Genomic DNA, 23,457 nt, shown 5'->3' on the forward strand with positions numbered 1-23,457 from the left:
ACCCAAGTCAGACGCATACAAGGCAAGTGCCCTACCTGCTGTCTTATCGCTCTGGCCATTAAACACACTTATGAAATGTTAGCTCCAGAGGTCAAGGACAAATTTTATATATGTGTGTGTATGTATATACATATACGTACACACACGTGTGTGATAATGCTTAAATCCCTCAATTTTACTTCTCAGCCACTTATTTTTACCTTCTCAGTTACTGCTCTAGATACACACTGCTTCATGATGTTCTAAACCCTTTCCCGTGGCTGGGAGGCTACTGTACTATCTCACTGCCAAACTAAACATCAGTCACCTGAAATTAGAAGCCTAAGGGATAGGTGTTTTAAGTAACAGGTGAAGAGGGATGGAGAGCAAGCTCAATGGACAGACCCTGTGCTTTGCATGCAGGTGGCCCAGGTTCAGTCCCTGGCACTGCATGGTTCTCGGAGCACTGCCAGGAGTGATCCCCAGATACCCAGTCAGCCAAAAGAAGCCCATGAGCACTGCTGGGTGTGGCCCAGAAACAAAAAAATCAAAAAAATATACTTCCCCCTTCCCCCAAAGAAAAACCAGATGAAAACAGTCATGATAATGTTTGTTTTGTTGTAGGGCCACTGTTCCCTCAGCCCCTCCAAGTGTCTTTTCTGTGTCGGAGGAACTGAGCCAGCCCAGCACTAAACCAGATTGTTCCGCTGAGGGGTAACCATCTCACTGACTACAGAGCGGCCAGTTCCAGGGCTAGCATTTCAGGTGTAAGGGTGGGGTTACTTCTACTTTTCCAAGGGGCTCAGATTTCGTGAAAACCCCAATATTAAGACTTACTCCAAAATGAGTTCTGGCATTCACTGAAGCTATTCACACATTTTTTTAGTAGTATGCATAAAATCCTACTTGAAAGGTTTTCCATTTTGGGGGGTCCGATTGTAATTAACATCATGCGCTAAATTAGAGATATGAAGGGTCAGACTGCAGCCTCAGCTGCACCACAGAACTCCCTTTCTCAGTGTTGGCACCTGCCCTGCTCTATACCTGATAGCAGGGCGCAGGGAGGCCCTGTGTATCTAAGCATCACCAACTCACACTGCTCTTCTCTTTCGCCACCCTCATGCCTCCCTCTCCCCACCGCCTTTCCTGTATCTTGGGCCACACCCAGTGGTGCTCAGGGCTTATTCCTGGCTCTGTGCTCGGGGAATATTTCTGGCAGTGCTTGGGGGAACATATGCAATGCTGAGAGGTTGGGAACACGTGAACAACGTACTAATCTATACCAGTTCGATCTCTCCGGCCCCTTAACAAACAATATGACACGTGACTGAAATAGTATGTACAACTCCTTACTTCCAACCTAGACTTAATGTCTTATTACCTTGTTACTTACTACTATAGCCCCAGCAGAGGGACAGGACTTTAGCCATTGCTTCTATCTAGTGCTTCCTACCATCCTGCGCCAGGCTGCCTAACAGATCCGAGAAATATAACACCCCCTTCAGAATGGATGGACATCTGAAGGACATCAGATAAAGAGGCAACTGTCCTCGACTATGGGAGTATACCACAGAGTACTGATGAGATTCTTTTCTCTACAGGTCATTGTCGAGGCCAGGTTGGGGAGCTGGGACAGTGTGGGAGGGAGGCTGAGTGGACTCTTCCAACACTAGGAATTTGCTGGACACAGATCAGAGGGGCCAGCACAGTAAGGTCTGGAGCCATGAATGAGGAACATGGGCACAGGCAGGCCTGTAGATGCACACACACACACACACACACACACGACACTGAGCTGTGCTGGTGGTGTGAGGTCAGGCTGCTGCTCAGTGTAGCCCGCACCCCCTCCCTTTCCCTCTCCACCAATTCCTTTTATAGCATTTTCCATGATCTTACAGGGCTGTCACCCCAGCAGCTATACATCTGCCCACTCCCCTAAACCGAAGCATTCCCTCAGCATGGAACTCATGAATATCTGATACTCTGAGCTGTTAATTTGCTTCGGTCATGACCGGAAGAGGGAAAGGAAGAATCCACTCCCCGTGGAGGTATGGGGCTTACCACAGTCCCCTCAGCACTGAATCGTCCTCGTGTGGCGGGATGTTGGCACGGTTGAAGGCCAGTGTGCCGCTCCTCAAGGCAGCCTTTGCTTGTATCTGTCAACGGGTCCCGTCCCTGCCTGGGTGGCAGTGGCAGTGCTGACCGCCACAGGCAGGATGGTGACACGCTGAGAGGGGATGTAGAAGTAGGGGATACAGAAGTAGATGTTCTACTCAGGATCCATTTATTTTATTTTTTGGTGATGCTGGGGATTAAACCCAGGCCTCTGAGATCGAGCTGGCCACTGCTGGACAAGGCAGGCAGGGTCACTTTTACCATCAAGTCACTAGCCTGTCATTAGGATGCTTTTTCAACAACATGCCTAGCTTCTTCCTTTTACTATTATTTCTTTAAGGAGAGAGGTCTTTAGATAGGACTTATTCCACCAACAGAAGCCCATCCTTCAAGTGGGGTGGGGGCAAAGGGGCGAGGACAGGAATGCAGAGGTGGACCAGAACTAACCTAAGGACCATGGTGGAGGGTATTAGGCATTTTCGTAGTGGTAAGGGTGCAGTAGTTTTGTACATCAAAACCACAATTTAACAATAATTTAAAAAACATTTAAAGAAACTATAGTCTAACCCTGGTACCAAAAAAAAAAATATATATATATATATATATATATATACACATATATATATAATACTATATTAAAATTGTCTATATATACTATCCACAACCACTGTATCACTTTCTCACTGTCATCCCATTGTTCACTGATTTACTCGAGTGGGCGCCAGTAACTTCTTCATTCATCCTAGCCCTGAGATTTTAGCTGCCTCTCTTTACTCAACTTTCCCAATGATTGGAGGCTCTTTCAGGGTCAGGGGAGTAAGACCTGTTATAGTTACTGTTTTTGGCATATCGAATACGCCACGGGGAGCTTTCCAGGATCCACAATACTATATAAAATTAAAGCATTATTCCCAACTCTGTCTAACTCCTTTACCCGAGAGAGTATGAAGAAGAAACACAGGAGTCTCCTGGTGTTGGGAATTTATTTTGAAGTCAGTTCTGGCCCGTAACTAAATCTTAATTGTGGCATAAAACTTAAACTCGGGCATGTTCCATAGATCGTAATTTCCCAGATGCAAAAGCTGGGGCAGAGAGGGTGGCTACGTAACTTGAGCCTGATGGCATTAGAGGGAGAGACAGAAAGCTGAGACGGTGAGGCAAACTCTCTCAACTGTGGCAGAGATGAACAAAATGTTCCAAACACGGGGATACCATACTTTCTATTTTAGGATGCGATTTATAAAAGGCAGGATGGCTACTGGAAGTTACCTTGCAGATTCATGTGGGTCTAAAGGTTAGTATGTAACAACAGCTCAGATGCCACAAATAAAATGAGTTTCTCTAATGTGACCAAAGCTATGAGTCGTATTTATAAAATTTCCCATTTCTGCTTTTTTGGCTCTTTGCCATAGCCCCAAGAATGCCAGCAATGCTTCCAAACCCACCAGCAGCGGACGTGGCTGGGAGAGGAGGGCACGCACGAAAGAGACATGCAGCAGTCTTTTGTTTTCTATTTGTTGCTCTGGTTTAAATCCAAAACAAAACAAGAAAAGCCCCAAACTGCTGGAATGTACAGTTCTGAAGTGTAGAGAAAAAGGCCCCTGTCAAGACATTCAGGATTCAAAACGCGTTTACATCTTTACACACAAAATCACCGAATTCTCTCAGGACAGAAAAACAGGGTTTGCTTCCTTTCTCAACCAAGGAAAGTTTGGTCCCAATTCTTCCAACATTTCCACAGTTGAACCCAGGCTGTCTCTAGAATTCAAATAGCCTGCTAGTGCCTCTGGTTCTCTTTGTCTAAGACCAGATCTGCTGTCAAGAACCCATGAATTCTGTTCTTGTAACTGAGTGCTTCGTAGAGAGGCTCATTGGCTTCAATAATGACCAGAGTTTAAATGAGTAAGATGGATTTGGGGACTGTGTTTTCTCCTCATTGTGAAGACTGGAGGAAAACCTACCTCCTGATGATCATTTCAAGTAATTAGATGATGTGATTACCTTCGGTATACTTTATCAGATTTTTCTTCTGAAAAAAAAAAAAAAAAACATTCCCCCGCGACCCCCTGCCCCCAAACAAGGTGATAAGGCCTCTGAATAAAGATGATAAAATCACTAGTATATGTTTTCCCTCCTTACTGATCATGTAAGTATCCTATAGCATTTATTACAATGCCAGAAGCACAGACCCAAGCATCGATTTCCATGCAGCTCCTTGGTTCCCAGCCTTTTTGGGGTGGTTTTTCCTTCATGAGGTGCAATGTAGAAATGGAAATTAGGGCTAGACCTGTACATGAATGGTTTAACCCAAAAGGAACTCTGAACAATAAAACAACAGATCCCTGAAAATTGCCACCTGGGCCTGTCCTGGGAGTAGTCTGAGGTCATGGTGAGGCTCACATTTCGTGCCATTTAAATGAAGTTTCCCTACTTCCTTTTCCCAAAGTCTATGATGACATGAAGAAAACTTTGTTTAAAACACACAGAGTAGAAATATAGAATTTCTAGGGAGGAAAGTCAGAAACACTATTTTTTTTTTTTTTTTTTTTTTGCTTTTTGGGTCACACCCAGCGATGCTCAGGGGTCACTCCTGGCTCTGCACTCAGGAATTACCCTTGGCCATGCTCAGGGGACCATATGGGATGCTGGGAATCGAACCCGGGTCGGCCATGTGCAAGGCAAATGCCCTACCCGATGTGCTATCGCTCCAGCCCTAGAAACACTATTCTTAAATGGAATCTGATATGGGTTTCTGATATGGTGAAGGTCCCTGGTTCTGTGTAAGAGCCACATTATTACACTCAACTCTAGAATTTAATCCCCAGAGAAAATAGTTTCCAATTCTTTTTTTTTTTTAAAGGAGGGATTTTGTGTGTATTAGGGTCAAACTCAGGGCCACATACTTGCAAAGAAACATGCTCTACCACTGGTTTCCAATCTTAAGACAAAAATCCAGCTTCTCAGAATATCTCCCCTAAATCCATTACCCAGCACCAGAGCAAACTGGTGGGAATTAATAAGGCAACGGAAATAATCACCTCCATTTCATACATCGGGGGCCCAAGGATGTCTTTCAGTGCGTGGAAATCAATGAGAATTGGCATTTCAGGTGGCAGTGCCAAGTCCGTAGTGTCACTGATAGATTCAGGTCTGGCATCTTCTAAGATGTGTTCTTTGCAACCTAAGAGAAAAAAATCATTTAGAATTTCTCAGAGACTTGAAGGTTTGAAATTCATTCGGAATAAAAATCAAATAATAGCACAATGGATTATAAATAGCTCAGTCACCTCTCTGTATTTATTAAGACACAAAAATTTCACCTTGCATATATTTCTGGAACTTGGGCAGATAAACTCATCTTTCAAGATCCCTTGAGGATGAGGTCATGCAAATGCTTTCTTCACTGACTTTCATTTCTGTTTTGTTTACCTCCCGTCAGTAAATGTATGCTTTATGAGGGCAGCCACCTTTGACTATTGTTTCGCAACCATTACAATATTCAGCCAAGTACAATACGTGGCACCAGTCAACCTTCAGAGGCAAGGTACTAAAGTGATAAATGCAATAGATTATCTTCTACAATTCACTGACAGATCAACTTAACCCAAACTTTTCAATTCCATTTTCAGAGGTCCCAACTTTCTGTCAGCAACCTGAATTTGGAAATGAACAGAACTTTCATAAGCTGTATCTCTGTTGTTAACATACAGCTCAACTCCAAGGTTACTTTTCTATTAAAGCAAATATAACCGGCAGTGTTAGGATAAAAGAACATGAGGTCTGGTTTGTAATCCCTTTAAGAATGGGCCATTTCCTTCCCTGGTCTATAAAGCCTGGTTAGCTGATATACTGTCAAAATATTTACTCATTTTGATTTGAACCTGGACACAGAGGAAGGAGAAGTCAACTGATCTATCAGACCATGCTTTCTATCGTCTTTGTAATTCCAGTCCAAGTAAAGGAAATGAGTAGAGGCTTAAGACTACAGAAAATATTTGGCTCTATTTATTCTAATTCCTTGTACTGCTTTTCCTGTAGTTTTGCCATAATTTTCTTAGCTCCTGAGGGATTTAACATAGCTTTTAAAAATCTCTTGAAGAGGAACTGGGCAGATAGCATAGTGGGTAGGGTGCTTGTCTTGTACATGGCTGACCTGGGATTTGATCCATGACATCTCATATGGCTCTCTGAGTCCTACCAGGAGTGATCCCTGAGTGTAGAGTCAGGAGTAAGCTCTGTGCATCACTGGGTCTGGAACCCCCAAAACTGTCTTTAAACATTCTGGAAGTGTCTCTCTCTCTTTCTCTCTATACATACATATAAATATAGCATGTATAATATAATAAATAACCACCCAACAATGCATAATATATAGATTTACTTAGTTCTGCAATGATTTTTTTCACTGACATCATTATTTATTTTTTCACTAATTCCCTTCTCACTGGATTGCTGGCTGTATTCAGAAGTATATGACCCTAACTGTAGACTCTAAAGATGAGTGGGGCCATCGTGAGGTGTCCTTGAGTGATCTGTGTATATAGCAGCCACTCTCGTAAGTCTGCTCTCCTGCTAGACCCTACTGGAGCCTCTAGAAGACTAGATCCCAAGTGATACAAGAGAGAACAGACAAGTGTTCAGATTTTCTTGTCATCTGCCGGTTATTCAGCCTATGAACAGCATTCAACTCTCTACCTTTCTCTGCAGGAGCTCAATGAAAATTGAAGAGAAAATCCATGGCAGACTGCAAAATAAAACAAATAAAAAGACCCCCTGAAAACAAATGGTGCTGGGAAATCCAGTGTGAAAAATTAAAGCTAGATCCATATCTCACACCTTATACAAAAGTGAATTCGAAGGGGACAAAAGACCTTGAGATCTGACTGAAAACTGTCAGGTACACTGAAGAAAATATAAGAAGAGTACTCCAAGATTTGGACCTCAGAGGCATCTTCAGTGATCTGATACCACTAGCAAAGGTAGAGAAACATGTGCTAAAAACTATGATAGCTAACTCAAAGGGAAAAAAATATTCTCTCTCAATACATCAGATAAAGGGTTGATTGACATACATGATATGTAAAGTACTCATAAAGATCAACAACAAAAAATCCAAAAATCCCATCAAAAAATGGGGAGGAAATGGACATGGCTCAGAGGAAGGCAGACAAATGGCCAATAGGCACATAAAGAACTGTTCAGCATCACCTAGTATTAGGGCAATTCAAATCAAGATGATAATGAGATGTTATCATACCACTGATAATGGCACACACCAAAAATAGGGGGAACAGTCTGTGTTTGTGAGGATGTGGTAAAAGGAACTCTCATCCACTGCTGGTGGGAACACTGTCTCTTTCAATCCCTGTGGAAAACAGTATGGAGAGTTCTCAGTGAACTTAGAATTGAGTGGCCATCTGACCTAGTAATTCCATTATTGGGTGTCTACCCCTATGACAGAAAAAACATTCATTCAAAATGACATATGCACACTGTCATACACTGCACTTAGTACAACAGTGAAGACAGGGAATCAGCCTAGGTGTCCAGCAATAGACGAATGGATTATGAAGACGCGGTATATATGCAGAATGGACTACTATGCGGTTCCAATGAATTCTGCAATTTGCAGCAACTTGGTTGGAACTGGATATGTTGAGTGATGTAGGTCAGAAGAAGGACAGGACGATCTCACTTACCTGTGGTATTCAGAATAACTAGACAAGGGAACATAAGGTAGTAAAGATGATGCCTAGATCAACCTTGACCCCAGAGAATGTGAGGTGCAGGACAGAGAAGGAAAGAAACCGAGGGGGGAAGCAAGACAATGACAAAGGGAAGTAACAGGGAGAATGCATCCGAGGCCTGGTTATCCTGGTGATGTGGGAGAGTGGTGCTAATATCCAAAGCACAGACTCAGTACCACTAAAAACGAGATCTAAACTAGAACCACAGAGCTTTGCAGTGTGCCTGTCAAGGTGGCAGGTGGGGCGGGGGTGGGGTGGGGGGGAGAAAGCATGGGAATACTGGTAGAGGGAAATTGACACTGGTGGTGGGATTGGTGTCAAAGTATTGTCACTGTCACTGTCATCCCGTTGCTCATTGATTTGTTCGAGCGGGCACCAGTAACATCTCTCATCGAGAGACTAATTGTTACTGTTTTTGGCATATCCAATACGCATGGGTAACTTGCCAGGTTCTGCCGTGCGGGCTCCATACTCTTGGTAGCTTGCCAGGCTCTCCGAGAGGGGTGGAGGAATCGAACTGGGGTCGGCCGCGTGAAAGGCGAAAGCCCAACCGCTCCAGCAACATCAAAGTACTGTATGCCTAAAACCCAACTATCAAAAACTTAAAAGTTAAAAAAAATAAATAAAAAGAAGTCCTAAGTTAGATCTATTCTCAATTCTAGCTCTATAACGATACTCCGATCTTCTAAATGGTTGGAACAACCCGAGTCTAGAAAATATTTGATCTTTCTAACTTACTATCTTACTATTTTTTTTGGGGGGAGGGGCGGAAGGAGTGCTCCCACTTGGTATTCAGGGAGTCCAGGGGCCACACCTGGTGATACTCCACCTACTAGGTCAGCAGTTCAGTGCTAGGGTTCTATTGCTGGAGACCACTAGGGCGGTCCCAATGCTGCTTGGGGGCCCCCAGAGGTCATGCGGTGTTGGGAATCATATCCAGGTCAGGCATAGGCTTTATGTATGACCCTGGCCTTTTCCAACCTGTGTGTGTGTGAGAAGGAGAGAGAGAGAATGAGAGAGAGAGACAAAAGGTAGTTTTTAAATTGAACAAAAGTTACTTAGACATGATAGGAGAGAAAGGAATATGTGTTCAAGAGAGAATTTGGGCTTCTCCATATGGAAAAAACAGGAACGTGTGGAAAAAGCAGGTATGTGTGGAAAAAAGCAGAAAGAGATATGTGTTCAAGGGAGAACAAAGGCTTGAAAGAGCAAGCAAGCAAAGACAGGTGTTCAAGAGACAGCATGGGCTGGAGGGAGCAAGGCCCTTTGTGACTTCTTAAAGGATTTATCTGTTTCACAAAATCCAGCAATTACCACTCAGCAGTGTGTGGAAAAAGGAGTCTTCCCACCTGCTGCTCTCTCTTTGCAGCACGTCTAAGCACCATCAATGACTAAGGTCGGAAGGCACTCAAACAATCAGGTTAGCGACGTGCAGATCTCAGTGTCGAACAGAAAGCAGGTATCCCTCTTAGCTAATATCAATGCTCAGAAAGAAAAAGAGAATCCCGAGCTGGTTACTATAAAGCCTCTAAAATGTCAACTGATGCATGGAAGGGGTCATGAGTGTTTCTATCCCACTGTACTTTGTGACAAGCTTTTCTGAGATCTAATTACTATTGCCAGTGTAGATTTCACTATCATAGGAATTAGAGCTGCAGAGGTGAAAGTCAACCCATAATTATGAAACCAGTGCTTTAGGCCATCCAATCCCTTTTCAAGTGGAGTAGTGAATTTAGCGCTTTAGGCAGTGAGGGAGTAGGAGTAAGGAGATAGATTTCTAATGTGACTAGATCTGATCATATCAGGCATGGCAATTTACTCCCAGCATTAGGAATAGCAGCGGTATTGTGAAAAATTCATGAAATTAGAACTAATTTATGCTGTAAAATGTTTCATCATTAGAACACATAGAAGCCTAAAGAACTAGAGCTCCAGAGAAAACAACGTTGTCAGCTAATCAGGAAAGACTGGATCTTGCACTGGATCTTGTGTAATGTGAAGTGAGAACAAGGAAAATATTGGATTCTTCTAACATATATACTTTGATTCCTCTTCGAACAGTCAGCAAGCAAAATAGTCTCTAACAAAGATGCCATTAAAGGAATCAAGTGCAAATTATAGTTGACACCTTTAAGCCCTATACACAAATGTGCAGGTACTCAGCCTACTGCGACTCTCTCATCAGAAGGAGCAGCACCAAGAGAAGTAGAGACAGCCTCTAGGCCTTACCTCAGAATGCAACATATAAGCAAAGCTGGATTTTTATTTAGTTTCAATTAACATTTTTTAAAAAATTATTTTTCTTGGGGGTGAGAGACAAATCCAGCAGTTCTTGGGGCTCACTCTTGGCTCTGTGCTCAGAAATCACTCCTGGCAGGGGTTGGGCAACCATGTGGGGTGCCGGGGATTAAACCTGGGTTTGGTACGTGCAAAGCAAATGCCCTATCTGCTGTGCTATCTCTCTGGCTCCTCAAGATAAATTTTTAAAATTTATTTTTAATTAAAAAAAATTTTTTTTTGGTACACAGGTGTGTTCCAGCACAAATGTGTCAGATGTGCCTTGGAGCCAGCCATTCAATTCTATTCTGAGAGGATGCTTGACAGTTTAGACATCTTTCTGTAACTCTGTGTGTTCAAATCGAGTTTCACTGACATTATCTGGCAATTTGCAAGCATTACAAAATCTGTTCTATGTCTATTAGACATTTCAGATATGATTTTGTTAATGGTTTACCGTTGTGGCTTTGTGTACTCAGGGTTTTCTACACTCTGCCCTTTGTCTCATTACTGGAAGGCAAGGGCCCAAAGCTTTTTCTGTTTCGTATAATTGACTATCGAATAGGAATTTGTAAAATAAGGTTTAAAAAACCCACTGAAGAAAATTAACTTCAAATATCAAAGTATGTACATTAATATTAGTATCAGCATTTCTCCAAGTAACAAGCATTTGATCTCTGGGCGAGACCACAACTCTTATGTGACTCAAATATATAAGGTCACTGTAGTTCTTTCAGGTTGTATAATCAGGGACATGCAAGACAGTGCTTGTTCTCCCAAAGCAGCATGCTTTTCAAGCACTGCCTCCAAATCTCTGGTTCAGATGTACATATCAACATCAATGAGCTGTTTTTTTTAAAAACAGATTTTTTTATTTTCACTAATTTTCAGTTTTGTGGGAAGTGATATGGTGTTTTTGCGGAGCTGAGGACTGAACCCAGAGACTCCACATGCAGGGCAGTATTCTCCACTGAGCTGTATCCCCAGCCCCTTTATAGTTTTGTTGACGGTGGTGATTTGTTTGTGGTACTTAAGCCACACCAGCAGCACTCAGGCTATCCCTGACTTGTGCTGGGGGAGCATGCAATACCAGGGATTGAGCTAGGGTCAACTGTATGCAAGATAAGGTGGGCGCCTTAACCCTTGTACCAGCTCTCTGGCTGCTAATGATAGACTATTTAAAATGATGTAATTAGTCTATATCTACTTTTTTTTCTTTTTGGCTTTTTGGGTCACACCCGGCAATGCTCAGGGGTTACTCCTGGCTCTGCACTCAGGAATTAACTCCTGGCGGTGCTAAGGGGACCATATGGGACGCTGGGAATCAAACCTGGGTCGGCCGCGTGCAAGGCAAACGCCCTGCCTGCTGTGCTGTGGCTCAAGCCCCTATATCTACTTTTTAACTTAAAACCAAGAAGGAAAGATCTGAGTTAAGGGAGTGGGCAGGTTGCCCTGGATTTGGTTGGCATCCTGCCTTTGATGGGCTGAGTTAAGAATGGCTTTGACTTGTGTGTGAGAAATGCCATACAGCAGGCAAGGTGCTTGCCTTGCATGTGGACAATCCAGTTTGATTTCCAGTACCACATCCCGTCCCCCAAAACACTGCCAGGAGTGATCCTGACCATGACCAGGTGTGGCTCAAACCCATGCCCTGAAAGGAATGTCTTTAACTTATTTAAGGTTGCAAAAGGGCTGGAGCGATAGCACAGCAGGTAGGGGCTTTGCCTTGCACACGACTGACCTGGGTTCGATTCCTCTGTCCCTCTCAGAGAGCCCGGTAAGCTACCGAGAGTATCCCGCCCACACAGCAGAGACTGGCAAGCTCCCTGTGGCACATTCGAAATGCCAAAAACAGTAACAAGTCTCACAATGGAGATGTTACTGGTGCCCGCTCGAGCAAATCGATGAACAATGGGATGACAGTGCTACAGTGCTACACAGATGCACTTTTAATTTTACTTTTTAATATCCCTCCACCACTGTAAATTTCCTAGCACCAGTGTCCCCAGGTTCCCTCCCATCACCAGCATCCCCCACCCCTGGCCTGCCTCTATGGGCAGGCCTGTCTCTTCTCTCTCTCTCTCTCTCTCTCTCTCTCTCTCTCTCTCTCTCTCTCTCTCTCTCTCTCTCTCTGTGTGTCTCTCTGTCTCTCTCTGTCTCTCTCCCCTCCACTCCCCACTTTTGGGTATTGTGGTTTACAGTATTGATACTAATATGTTATCAAGGATATCCCCTAAGGATAGATTTTTTTTTTTTGGTCTTTGGGTCACACCCGGCGATGCACAGGGGTTACTCCTGGCTCTGCACTCAGGAGTCACCCCTGGCGGTGCTCAGGGGACCATATGGGATGCTGGGAATTGAACCTGGGTCGGCCGCGTGCAAGGCAAACGCCCTACCTGATGTGCTATTGCTCCAGCCCCAGGATAGATTTTTTTAAAGAAAACTAAGAATTAAAAAATGTTGAGCCACCAAGACACAAAATAGACTAAGTGGACAAAATTCATCAAAAAACAAAATGGGCAAAAAGAACTAAAGAGAAAGACATTAAAACGAAAATAATGAAAGCAAAACCTCAACAACAACAAAAAAGCATTAACGTTTATTTATAATAGATCTCTCACATGAAACCCTACTGACAAAAAGGAATGGAGTGATGTAGTTAAAGTACTGAATGAGGAGAACCTTTAGCTAGAGCCCTTTGTCTCACTAACCTGTCATTCAGATTTGAGAGAGGAATAAATTAAAGCAAAACAAAATATTCTCAAATAAGAGCTGACGACAGCTGCTGCACTGACACCGACTCAGAGGAATACTGACTGGCTGTCTGTGAAATGCCAATTTTCCAAACCAGAGACGGCTCAAAAGACAAATGGAGATGCAAAACTGGGTTCAATCTCTTGTGCCACGTGGGGCTCCAACACCATTCCAGGAGGAGACTCTAAGTACCATAGGAGTGAGTCCAAAAAGCAGCAAAAATTACCATCCTCCCAGATCTCTTAGTTCCAAAGGTTGCTCCATCTCCACCTGCAATTATCCTGATATTTGAGAAAGCAGCAACATTTCCTCAAATGATGGCTGCCATTTGGTTGTCTGGTGATGGAGACTGAGTATGGGCAAAAACCAAGTTTTCATCATCAGGATATTAATCCGCCGTGATACATATTTCTGCCTATGTGAGATAAAATAAATATTGTGTATATATAAAAATAGGTGGGCTGGAGTGATAGCACAGCGGTGGGGCGTTTGCCTTGCATGTGGCTGACCTGGGTTTGATTCCTCCGCCCCTCTTGGAGAGCCCAGCAAGCTACCAAGAGTATCTCGCCCGCACGGCAAAGCCTGGCAAGCTACCCATGGCGTATTCAACATGCCAAAAATAGTAACAAACAAGTCTCATAATGGAGACGCTACTGGTGCCCACTCGAACAAATCGATGAGCAACGGGATGACAGTGACAGTGATAGTGATAAAAACAGGTATACCCATGTAAATGTGACAGATGGGTCTATACATAATTATAAACAAGTTGGATGTACGATGCTAGAATATATGCAAAATACATATTCCTTATATTTAGTAACCTTATTAGAACAGTGATTCTCTAGTATTGTCTAATTTCTACGTGATTTTACTATCATGCTAGTTTGAGTTATATATTTTTTTTAATTAAAAAATTGTAGGCACTGATTTACAACACACTTAAAATAGGGCTTTGTGCCTCTGGCCATTTGTTATTTCCTTACTATGTTTCTTTATATCCCACATAAAATCTTCATTTTTCAAACGAACACTTATACTTTAAAAAAATCCAAATGAATATATTCAAGAGAAGCTTGATTTTAGTAGAAACATCTTGGTTTCTTTTTGTTAATATTGTGAAAAATATTGTCTGGCTTTCCCAATTGAAAAATAGTGCACATATAAATCTGTTAAAAATCTGTGCACAGTGAAATTCAGGACTGACATTAAAATTCTCAGTATATATACAAAGAACTACTGAAGAATATTAAATAATATAAGTAGGCGAACCATCTGGACAAAGAGAAAGTGGAAAGAGACATAATCATTCCCTGCTTCCAATGCTGCTGTGCGTCCCTGTGCATTAGGGAAGTCTCCCAGGTGTTTATCTAGAAACCATTTTTCGGGAGTCAGAACTGATGTCAAATTACTGTTTTCCCCTATACTGCCCCTGGGATTCTCAATTACCAATCCCTGTCCTCCAGCTTATTATTTAATTTTCCCTTTCATCTTGAAAGAAAAAGATTCAATTCTTTTAATACCTTAAAAGGTCATCTGGGGAGAAGGGACAATAGGACAATTAAAATTAAAATTTTAATTTTAGTTCATCAAGGGCATTGGGTTACTGACACTGTTGGTGAAGGTGAAGTAGCACTGTAAGTACAAAACAACAATCTGGGAATTACCATAGAGCATGTTATCTCAATTTTTATTCAAAAATTTTTTTAATTAACTGGCAGAAACTTCAAGCATGTGGGTCTCTGTGACTGAAATCTCCAGGCTTTCTTGGAGTCAGGATGGGCTACTTTCCCCCATCTCTCTGTACTTCTGGAAGTCCCAGCAGAAATGCCCATGAACCACTTCTGTGCCATGTTAGCTCATTTCTGGGTTTTGCTCCAAAGACACATAAATAAGTCTTGAAAGAGATCAACCAGCCACCAAAAATTCTTCAGATACCCATCTGGGGGCAAACATAGCCCCTTAGCAGCCGCTAGCCCCAACACTGCAAAACTGCTGCCATACCTCTGGCTGGCTTCCACTGTCTTGGGGCCAAGCCTCACCCAGAAATCAACCAGCTAAAAATTCAGGCATATGACCACGTCGTTGTGACTGAAATCTCCAGCTTTCAAGGAGTCAGGATGGGCTACCCCCCACCCACCTCTCTGTAATTCTAGAAGCCCCAGTAGACATGTCACACCCCAAAATAGCCTTGCAGTTAAAAATTTAACTCCATCTCTATCACTCAGTTAAAAACTCTGGACTTCCTGGAGTGACATCTCCAAAATCTACAATGATAATCATTGTAGCACTCCAGATTGGATGGGGTAACATAGAAGACAACTAATCTCGACTAACAAAACACTAACACAGAATGCTTAACCTGTACCATTTAGTAATTAATCCCTCATATAAGGATTTAATCTCTCCATGGTGAGATACAATAATTTAGACTAATTTTCTGCTAATGAAATATTTTTTTATCATTTTGTTAGCAATTTATTGCTAACAAGCGATATAAAATAAATTATTGTGGGCCTGCTATGGGGACAGGCTTGCAGGGTGATTGGGAAAACGAGACAATAGTGGAGGTAAAATGATAATGGTGGTGGGATAGGTGTTGAAATATCAAATGCCTATAACAAATCATAGTGAACAACTTTACAAACCACAGTGTTTATATAAAGTGTGGGGAGGGGAATTTACCTAAGTATGCCTTACCTATTTCACGTAAACTCCAAAATACATCAGCACAGAATTCCTTTAAAAGTTTTATTCAAGACAGGTAAGGCGTGATTATTACCATAATGATATCCAAATATAAAATAAAATTTAATGCAATATACTTTAGATTCCAGAGTTGCAAACTTATATAAATAAGAATAAGCATTTTATTATATTGTATTAAAGGTTTTTTAAATTTACATAAGTTAAAATCATGTGATCACAAAATGGCTCTGATATATTTTCTGATCATTCTATTTGCCATTTCTTAAAGTTTTGGTGGAACAAATAATATCTGATCAATTTGTCATGTGCCTAAGGGGGCAGGTTGGGGATGTGAGGGAAAATGAGGGACACTGGTGAAAGGAAGGTTACACTACTGGTGTTGGAACACTAAATGCCTGAACAACTTTGTAATAACGAACAACTTTATAATTCATATAATGTATAATGAACAACTTTGTAATTCATGGTGTTTTTAGTAAAAGTAAATATTTTAAGAAATGGGGAGAAGAAATGAATAGACACTTCTCAGAGGAAGACAAGAGGATGGTGGCAAATTGACATATGAAAAAGTGCTCGGCATCACATATCACTAGAGAAATCAAAATGAAGACAATAAGATAAACATAATTCTTGTGTAACTAAAAAAAAAAACAAAAACAAAACCAAAAAAAAACCAAAAAACCAAACCACGAGAAAGGCTTGGAAATCGGCAAAATATGGATTATAGGGTGTTTGGGTCGATGAATCTTTCCAGGCTTAATATATTTCAGCTTTCAGCTATTTTTCAGTTTTTATTTTTCTTTTTGGGTCACACCCGGTGATGCACAGGGGTTACTCCTGGTTCATGCACTCAGGAATTACACCTGGCGGTGCTCAGGGAACCATATGGGATGCTGGGAATTGAACCCGGGTCAGCCGTGTGCAAGGCAAACACCCTACCCGCTGTGCTATCACTCCAGCCCCTGTTTTTCAGTTTTCTGAGTTGTAGACAACTGACAATAATGCGAAGGATTCATCTCCATAAAATCAAAATAAATTTTGTCTAGTAGAAGTACAACAGGTTTTCTCCATTTCCCAAGAAGCAGCTTCATTCAGCTTTCTTCACTGTCTTTCAAGTCTGCTCTCTGGATTCTCCAGAGAATGAGCTGCCATATTTTACTGGCTCTCTTGTTATTTTTTTTTTTTCCTTTTTTGGATCATACCTGGCGATGCACAGGGGTTACTTCTGGCTCTGCATTCAGGAATTACTCCTGGTGGTGCTCAGGGGACTGTATGGGATGCTGGGATTTGAACCCGGGTTGGCCGTGTGCAAGGCAAATGCCCTACCTGCTGTGTTATCACTCCAGCCCCTTTTGTTAATTTTTAAAAATAATTCTTTTATTTAATGAACTGTGATTTAAAAAAGTTGCTGATATTTGAGTTTTAGGCATCTAATATTTCAACACCAGTTCCATCAGCAGTGTCAACTTCCCTCAACCAGTGTTCCCTTATTCCGTACCCCTCTTCCCCATCACAAAGTTCTGGTGGTTGCAGTTTAGATCTCTTGTTTTCGGTGTTGCTGAGTCTACATTTTTGGATATATGGCTATACCAATCTCCCACATCTCCAGTATAACTGAAGCCTCAACCCCTGTTCATCCATTAATTCCCTTTCTCTTCTTCTTCCTTCTTCTCTAATTAAATGTTAATTAAATTGTTAGCACATTTGTTTTATATGATGGCAACTGACATTAAAAATGTTATCCCTTATACAAGGCACTGGTTGAACTCCACAAGAAGAAAACTGCCAACCCAATCAAAAAAATGGGGTGATGAAATGAACAGAAACTTTCTCAAAGAAGAAATCCAGATGGCTCAGAGGCACATGAGAAAATGCTCTACATCACTAATCATCAGGGAGATGCAGATCAAAACAACAATGAGATATCACCTCACACCACAGAGACTGGCCCACATCCAAAAAAATAAAAGCAACCGGTGTTGGCGCTGGATGTGGGGAGAAAGGGACTCTCCTTCATTGCTGATGGGAATGCCGACTGGTTCAGCCCTTTTGGAAAACAATATGGACGATTCTCAAAAAATTAGAAATTGAACTCCCATTTGACCCAGCAATACCACTCCTGGGAATATATCCCAGAGAGGCAAAAAGGTATAGTAGAAATGACATCTGCACTCGTATGTTCATTGCAGCACTGTTTACAGTAGCCAAAGTCTGGAAAAAACCGGAGTGTCCAAAAACAGATGAATGGTTAAAGAAACTTTGGTACATCTACACAATGAAATACTATGCAGCTGTTAGAAAAGATGAAGTCATGAAATTCGCATATAAGTGGACCAACATGGAAAGTATCATGTTGAGTGAAATGAGTCAGAAAGAAAGAGACAGACAGAGAAAGATCGCACTCATATGTGGTGCGAGGGATACTGGGAACATTGGTGGAGGAGAATGGGCACTGGTGGAGAGATGTAAACGAAATGCAAACATGAAAGTTCATAAGTTTGTAACGGTACCTCACGGTGATTCACTAATAAAATTTTTAAAAAAATGTTATCCTTTAACACTACAAAAAACAAATCTCTCTTTTTCTTTTCTTTCTTTTTTTAAAAATTTATTTATTTATAATGAATCACCATGAGATACAGTTACAGTCTTACAGATTTTCTTGATTACGTTTCAGTCATACAATGATCAAGTACTCATCCCTCCACCAGTGCCCATTCTCCACCACCAATGCTCCCAGTATCCCTCCTGCTCCCCCCCCACCCCGCCTCGCACATTCCCTTTTACTCTCTTTTTCTTTTCTGTCAAGCAAGATAGTTTTTACTGAATGAAATTTGCTTAGAAAGATATAAGGAGAGAAATAGAGGAAATATGTTCAAGAGAGGACACAGGTTTCTCCAGAATGGAAATAAGCAAAGAAAGAAACATAGAAATAAGTAAGAAAGATATGTGTTCAAGGGAGAACAAGAGCAAGCCTCAAAACAAAATTTGTTTCTAAAGAGAAAGAAATTTTTCTAGTAGCTGATACCCAATCATCAATCACTAAGATTAACATGACTGAATGGAAGTACTGTAGCGTCTTGGCACCGAAGATATACTCCAAGGCTAGAACGTGCTCTGCAGTGAACCTGGCTTCGACCTGTGACACATGGTATCGCAGTCTAATCATGGGTGACCCCGACACCAGGACTGGCTCTGACCCCAGATCTTAGGGTCTCTGACATAAGCATCAGATTGTTTTAGATACAAAAGAATGGAATTTCCAGTTTCCAGGATTCTTGCTTCTGAGTAGACCCAGAAGAGGTACAAAAGACACTGGTACCTGGTTTTTGGCTGGCTTTGTGGCTTAGTTGTTTCACTAGGAAGTGTCTAGGAAATTTCCTTAACCTTTCATTTTTGGGTTTGGTGGCCACACTTGTCTTGTGCTCAGGGGACGACATGAGGGTGAGATGATTGAACTGGGGTTGGCTACATGCAAGGAAGCAAACCTTACCCCTTATGCTACCCCTTTTATTATGATAATATCTTATAAAACATTGATCATTTTAACCATTTATAAGTCAACAGTTCAGTATTAAATATATTCATGTTATTGTAACCATCCCTACTGTTCCCAAAGCTCTTTCATCATCTCAGCATGAACTCTGTACCTTTAAATAAACCTTGAAAAAGCCTTTGAAAAAACTTAAAAAAAAAGTCCCCATTCCTCTCTCCTTGCAGTATTTGGTAACCCCTATTCTACTTTTCTTGTCCTTTAACTTGCCTTCATTAGGTGGCTTATGTTAAGTGGAATGATATATTTGTCCTTTTGTTTGTAGCTTATTCCACTTAAACCAGTGTTTTCTAGGCTTAGCATATTACTACTCTATCAAAATGTTATTTCTCAAAAAAATATTAAAAAATTAAAAAAATGTCCCTCCCCCACAGTGTCCACTTCCCTTCACCAATGTCCCAGGGACATTTTTGACTTTTGGGTTATACCTGGTGGTGCTTGGGGATCTCTCCAGACAGTGCTCAGGGACCATGCAGTGTGAGGATTAAACCTTTGCATGTCTCCTGCTTGCAATGCTTGAGCTCATTCCTTTGAATGATCTCTTGTGCCCCTGTAATTTGCTATTGCTTTTAGGTGGCACAAAAAAACAGAGGTGCTGAGGGCTTCTTATATTCCTTTATATTCCTCTGGATATAAAGACTACATTAGGTTTATCAACTCATTTGCTGATCAACACTTTGTTTCCATCATTCTGCAACTATGATTAATACTATCATGAACACTGGTCGCTGTTTGAGTTCCTTTCATCTGGACTCATACCCTAAGAGTGAATAAAAGCTTTGGCTTATTTTATAGTGACTTCCTCAGGGTTGCTCAGGGACCCAGGGGGGTCACTCCCAACAATTAACCCATGAGAGCCTGACATCACCATGGTCACTACGCTTGGGGCTCACAGCATGTAAAGCATGTCCTGCCTACATTCTATGCTACCTTCCTGGCCCACATACCTAAGAGTGGAAAGCCTGGATTGTACGGTAGCTCCATATCTGTGTGTACACTGTCTTAATATCTTGTAACTTAGTAGATTGCTTTTGGTAATATAAACAATGATGCTCAACCACTGCATCTTCCTATATGTTTTATTAAATGGAGCAATAACATTTTGTTTTGTTTTGGGGCCCTACCTGGTGATGTTCGGGGATTAGTCCTGGCTCTGTACTCAGGAAGGATTCTTGGCAGGGCTGGGGATTCAAACCAGGTTGGTGGAAAACAAGGCAAGTGCCTTAACCCCTGCTCTATCTTTCTGGACCAACATGTAAATATAAGTGCATATATATACATATATGTGTATACCTTACATATTGAATAATATATACTTCAAATATATATAATTCAAACACACGTTAAATATTTTGTCACTATTTGAATTTCCTGTCTTAAACAGAGCTTGAATAACACATGTTTGCTTTTGTCATATGTCAGTAGGAACAGTTGCCTGTCCCTCTTCATTATAGCTTCCGTCCAGTCTACAAAGGCCAACCAGTCTTTCTTCACCAGGCCAACACTGATAATAGGTAAATTAGTGTATAAGAAAAGAATTTTTATTAGGGCAAGGAGGTGGCTCAAAAGTCTGAAGTACATGCTTTCCAGTGGAAGCCCCAAATTTGATCTTGGGTACTCCATCACCCTCGATGAGCCATCGGGAGTGAAGAAGCGTTCCTCTGAGCACTTTCCCAGGGAACTGCCCCTGAGCTTCACAGCATCTGGCCCAAAAGCCAACAAAGAACAGTTCGTTTTATTTGTGATATCTGCAGTGTATGTCAGCACATTTTTATCTCAATGTCAGAACCTCACTTGATTTTGTATATTTGAAAATAACATGCTACCTAATAGCCTTAAAAAAATAAAAAGGATATAGCATAGATAGTCTAATCTCTACAATTAATTTTTTTTCCCGATGTGTGTGGGGAGGATATTCTTTGTATACAAAAACTGACTGTAACAGAACCTGACAATTCCCCAAGTTTCAGACGTAGCATGCCAGGTATCTAGCTAGGTACTTGAAACCGAAGTTTACATTCCTCAGCAGTGAACCTTAATTCTTTTGGCTATTTTTTTTCTCTTAGGGTCACACCCGGCGATGCACAGGGGTTACTCCTGGCTCTGCACTAAGAAGTCACCCCTGGCAGTGCTCAGGTGACCATATGGGATGTTGGGAATAGAACCTGGATCGGCCACGTGTAAGGCAAACGCCCCACCCACTGTGCTATCCCTCCAGCCCCTCTTTTGACTTTTTTTGAAACTTTATTTGTCCTATGCTGTTATAATCAGAGGAAAGATAAACTTTGCCTCTTAATAATGCAAAATGGAATGAAACTTCTAAGTCCTCTTGCAACCGGCAGCTCAAATTACATGGAAATTCAACAGCAAAAACTTCAATGTGTGTTGGCTTAAGAAAATTCTGACAAAAATGTGTCTGTGTTTAGACCTGGTCAGTGGTAGAAATTATAAATTACTACATGCTACAGGAATAAACAGAAATGTTCAAAGTTGTGCTGCTTAAAAATTAGGAAAATGTAGGCCAATTTAAATTCACCCCTCCTATAAAACTTGTGACAATATTCAAAGAATTCATACCAGTAGAAAAAGGTATTTCTTCAGAAATTAAATATCTGAATTGAGTATTGTAATAATGTATAATAAACAGCCAAAGCATCTGGTCTGTGGTTTTAGGGTCCAGAGGCATACAGATTATTCTCTTGTTTTTGGTCCTAACTCTAGCCAGAAAAAAGATAACAGATTTAGATAAAAATGTTTGAGAATTTTTAGTTTTTAAAATTATATTATTATTATTATTATTATCATTATTACGTCACACCTGGCAATGTCTAGGAGTTACTCCTGGCTTTGGACTCAGGAATTACTCCTGATGGTGCTTGGGGGACTATATGGGATGCTGGGAATTAAACCCAGGTCGGCCGCATGCAAGGCAAACATCCTACCCGATATACTATCACTATCACTCCACCTGGTTTGAGAACTTTTAAATGTAACTGGAATCAAGTAATAGGAAACTATTCAATTATCATTATTACTGAAATATCTAATAAAGTTTTTAATGTCCCCAAACAAGAGCAACATTAAAAAATCCACATTAAAAGCTGACAAAGATGCTTTCAACTGTTGCTAATGAATCAACAATTCTTTTAATTGTTGCTAGTAGCCATTTCCACCCCTCTTCCCCCAACCTTTGGTGTCAGTGACTGAATCAAGGTCATTTATTGGCCGTGGGTCTTACTAAATTTTTCTTCCCACAAGACCTGGGTTCAATCCCTGGCATCAGGAAGTGATTCCTAAGAGCAAGGAGTTAGACCTAAGCACCAAACAAAAAGCAAACCAAAACAACACCCCATCCCCCACATACACATTTGGAAAGTTCGGTTCTGTGGACCAGTTCTCTGCTTCTGTTACATTCTCCCATTTTGTATTCCCTTACTGTGTTTATTTATATCCCACAAATGAGAAAGATCATTATATATCTGTCCCAACCCTTCTGACCGACTTCATTCAATATGATACCCTCAGTTTCATCCACATAGTAGCAAAGTGCAGAATTTTCTCTTTCCTTATAGTAGTATTCAATAATATATATAATATATATATAGTTCTTTAGTCATCTGTTCTTGGATACTTGAGTTGTTTCCAGAGTTTGGCTATTGTGAATAGTACTGCAATGAATATAAGAGTGCAAATGACTTTTCAAAATAGAGTTTGGGGCCCTTGGGATAGATGCTGAGAAGTGGAATTGCTAGATTATACGGAAGATCAATTCTTAGTTTTTGGAGAAGTGTCCATATTGTTTTCCAAAGAGAACAAGAGAACATTCCCACCAGCAGTGGATCAGTAATACAATTCTTAATAGTTCAGCAGATATTTCCACTCTACTGAAAACCCAAACCAGAATGCTAAACAAAAAACCTTACTTTTCACATCTTCTCTAGAGCTAAAAAAAATGTGTTTGCGGTGGCAGACCAAGAGAATGGGTATGTTTCCGATTTGGGGGAAGGAAAGTTCGAAAAAAAGCAGAGAGGATCAAAAAATACTTCGCATTTGTATGGCACATCTGCCTAGGAGGAGACTAGCTTCTTTCTTGGAATCCTCTCTCTATGGTGAAATCTCTATTATTCACTCTTTTACATATCGCTATCTATCTCCGAAGAAGCCAGTGCTCATGCGTGAGCCGCGGGAGAGCCGAAGTGGTGAGAAAATGAAGGCTTTGGTCAACAGTCAGCAAACAGCTAAGGTCTGCTGACACCCATGTTAAGTGAGCCTGAAAGCAAATCCTCCCTCAGCTGGGCCTGGGCTGATAGCTAGACTGTAACC

At 41.3% G+C, this 23,457-nt stretch overlaps 1 protein-coding gene across 1 annotated transcript in view; it reads right to left on the reverse strand.

The window, feature by feature from the left end:
* Positions 1-23,457, reverse strand: part of LONP2 (lon peptidase 2, peroxisomal) — a 100,037-nt gene that overhangs the window by 4,306 nt on the left and 72,274 nt on the right. The window contains exon 12 of the mRNA XM_004600685.2: positions 5,133-5,275. Within this exon, the coding sequence (XP_004600742.1) occupies positions 5,133-5,275 (143 nt within the window). The remainder of the gene's footprint in view (positions 1-5,132; positions 5,276-23,457) is intronic.

This window comes from Sorex araneus, chromosome 8 (genome assembly GCF_027595985.1).
Source record: "Sorex araneus isolate mSorAra2 chromosome 8, mSorAra2.pri, whole genome shotgun sequence".
Taxonomy (NCBI): Eukaryota; Metazoa; Chordata; class Mammalia; order Eulipotyphla; family Soricidae; genus Sorex; species Sorex araneus.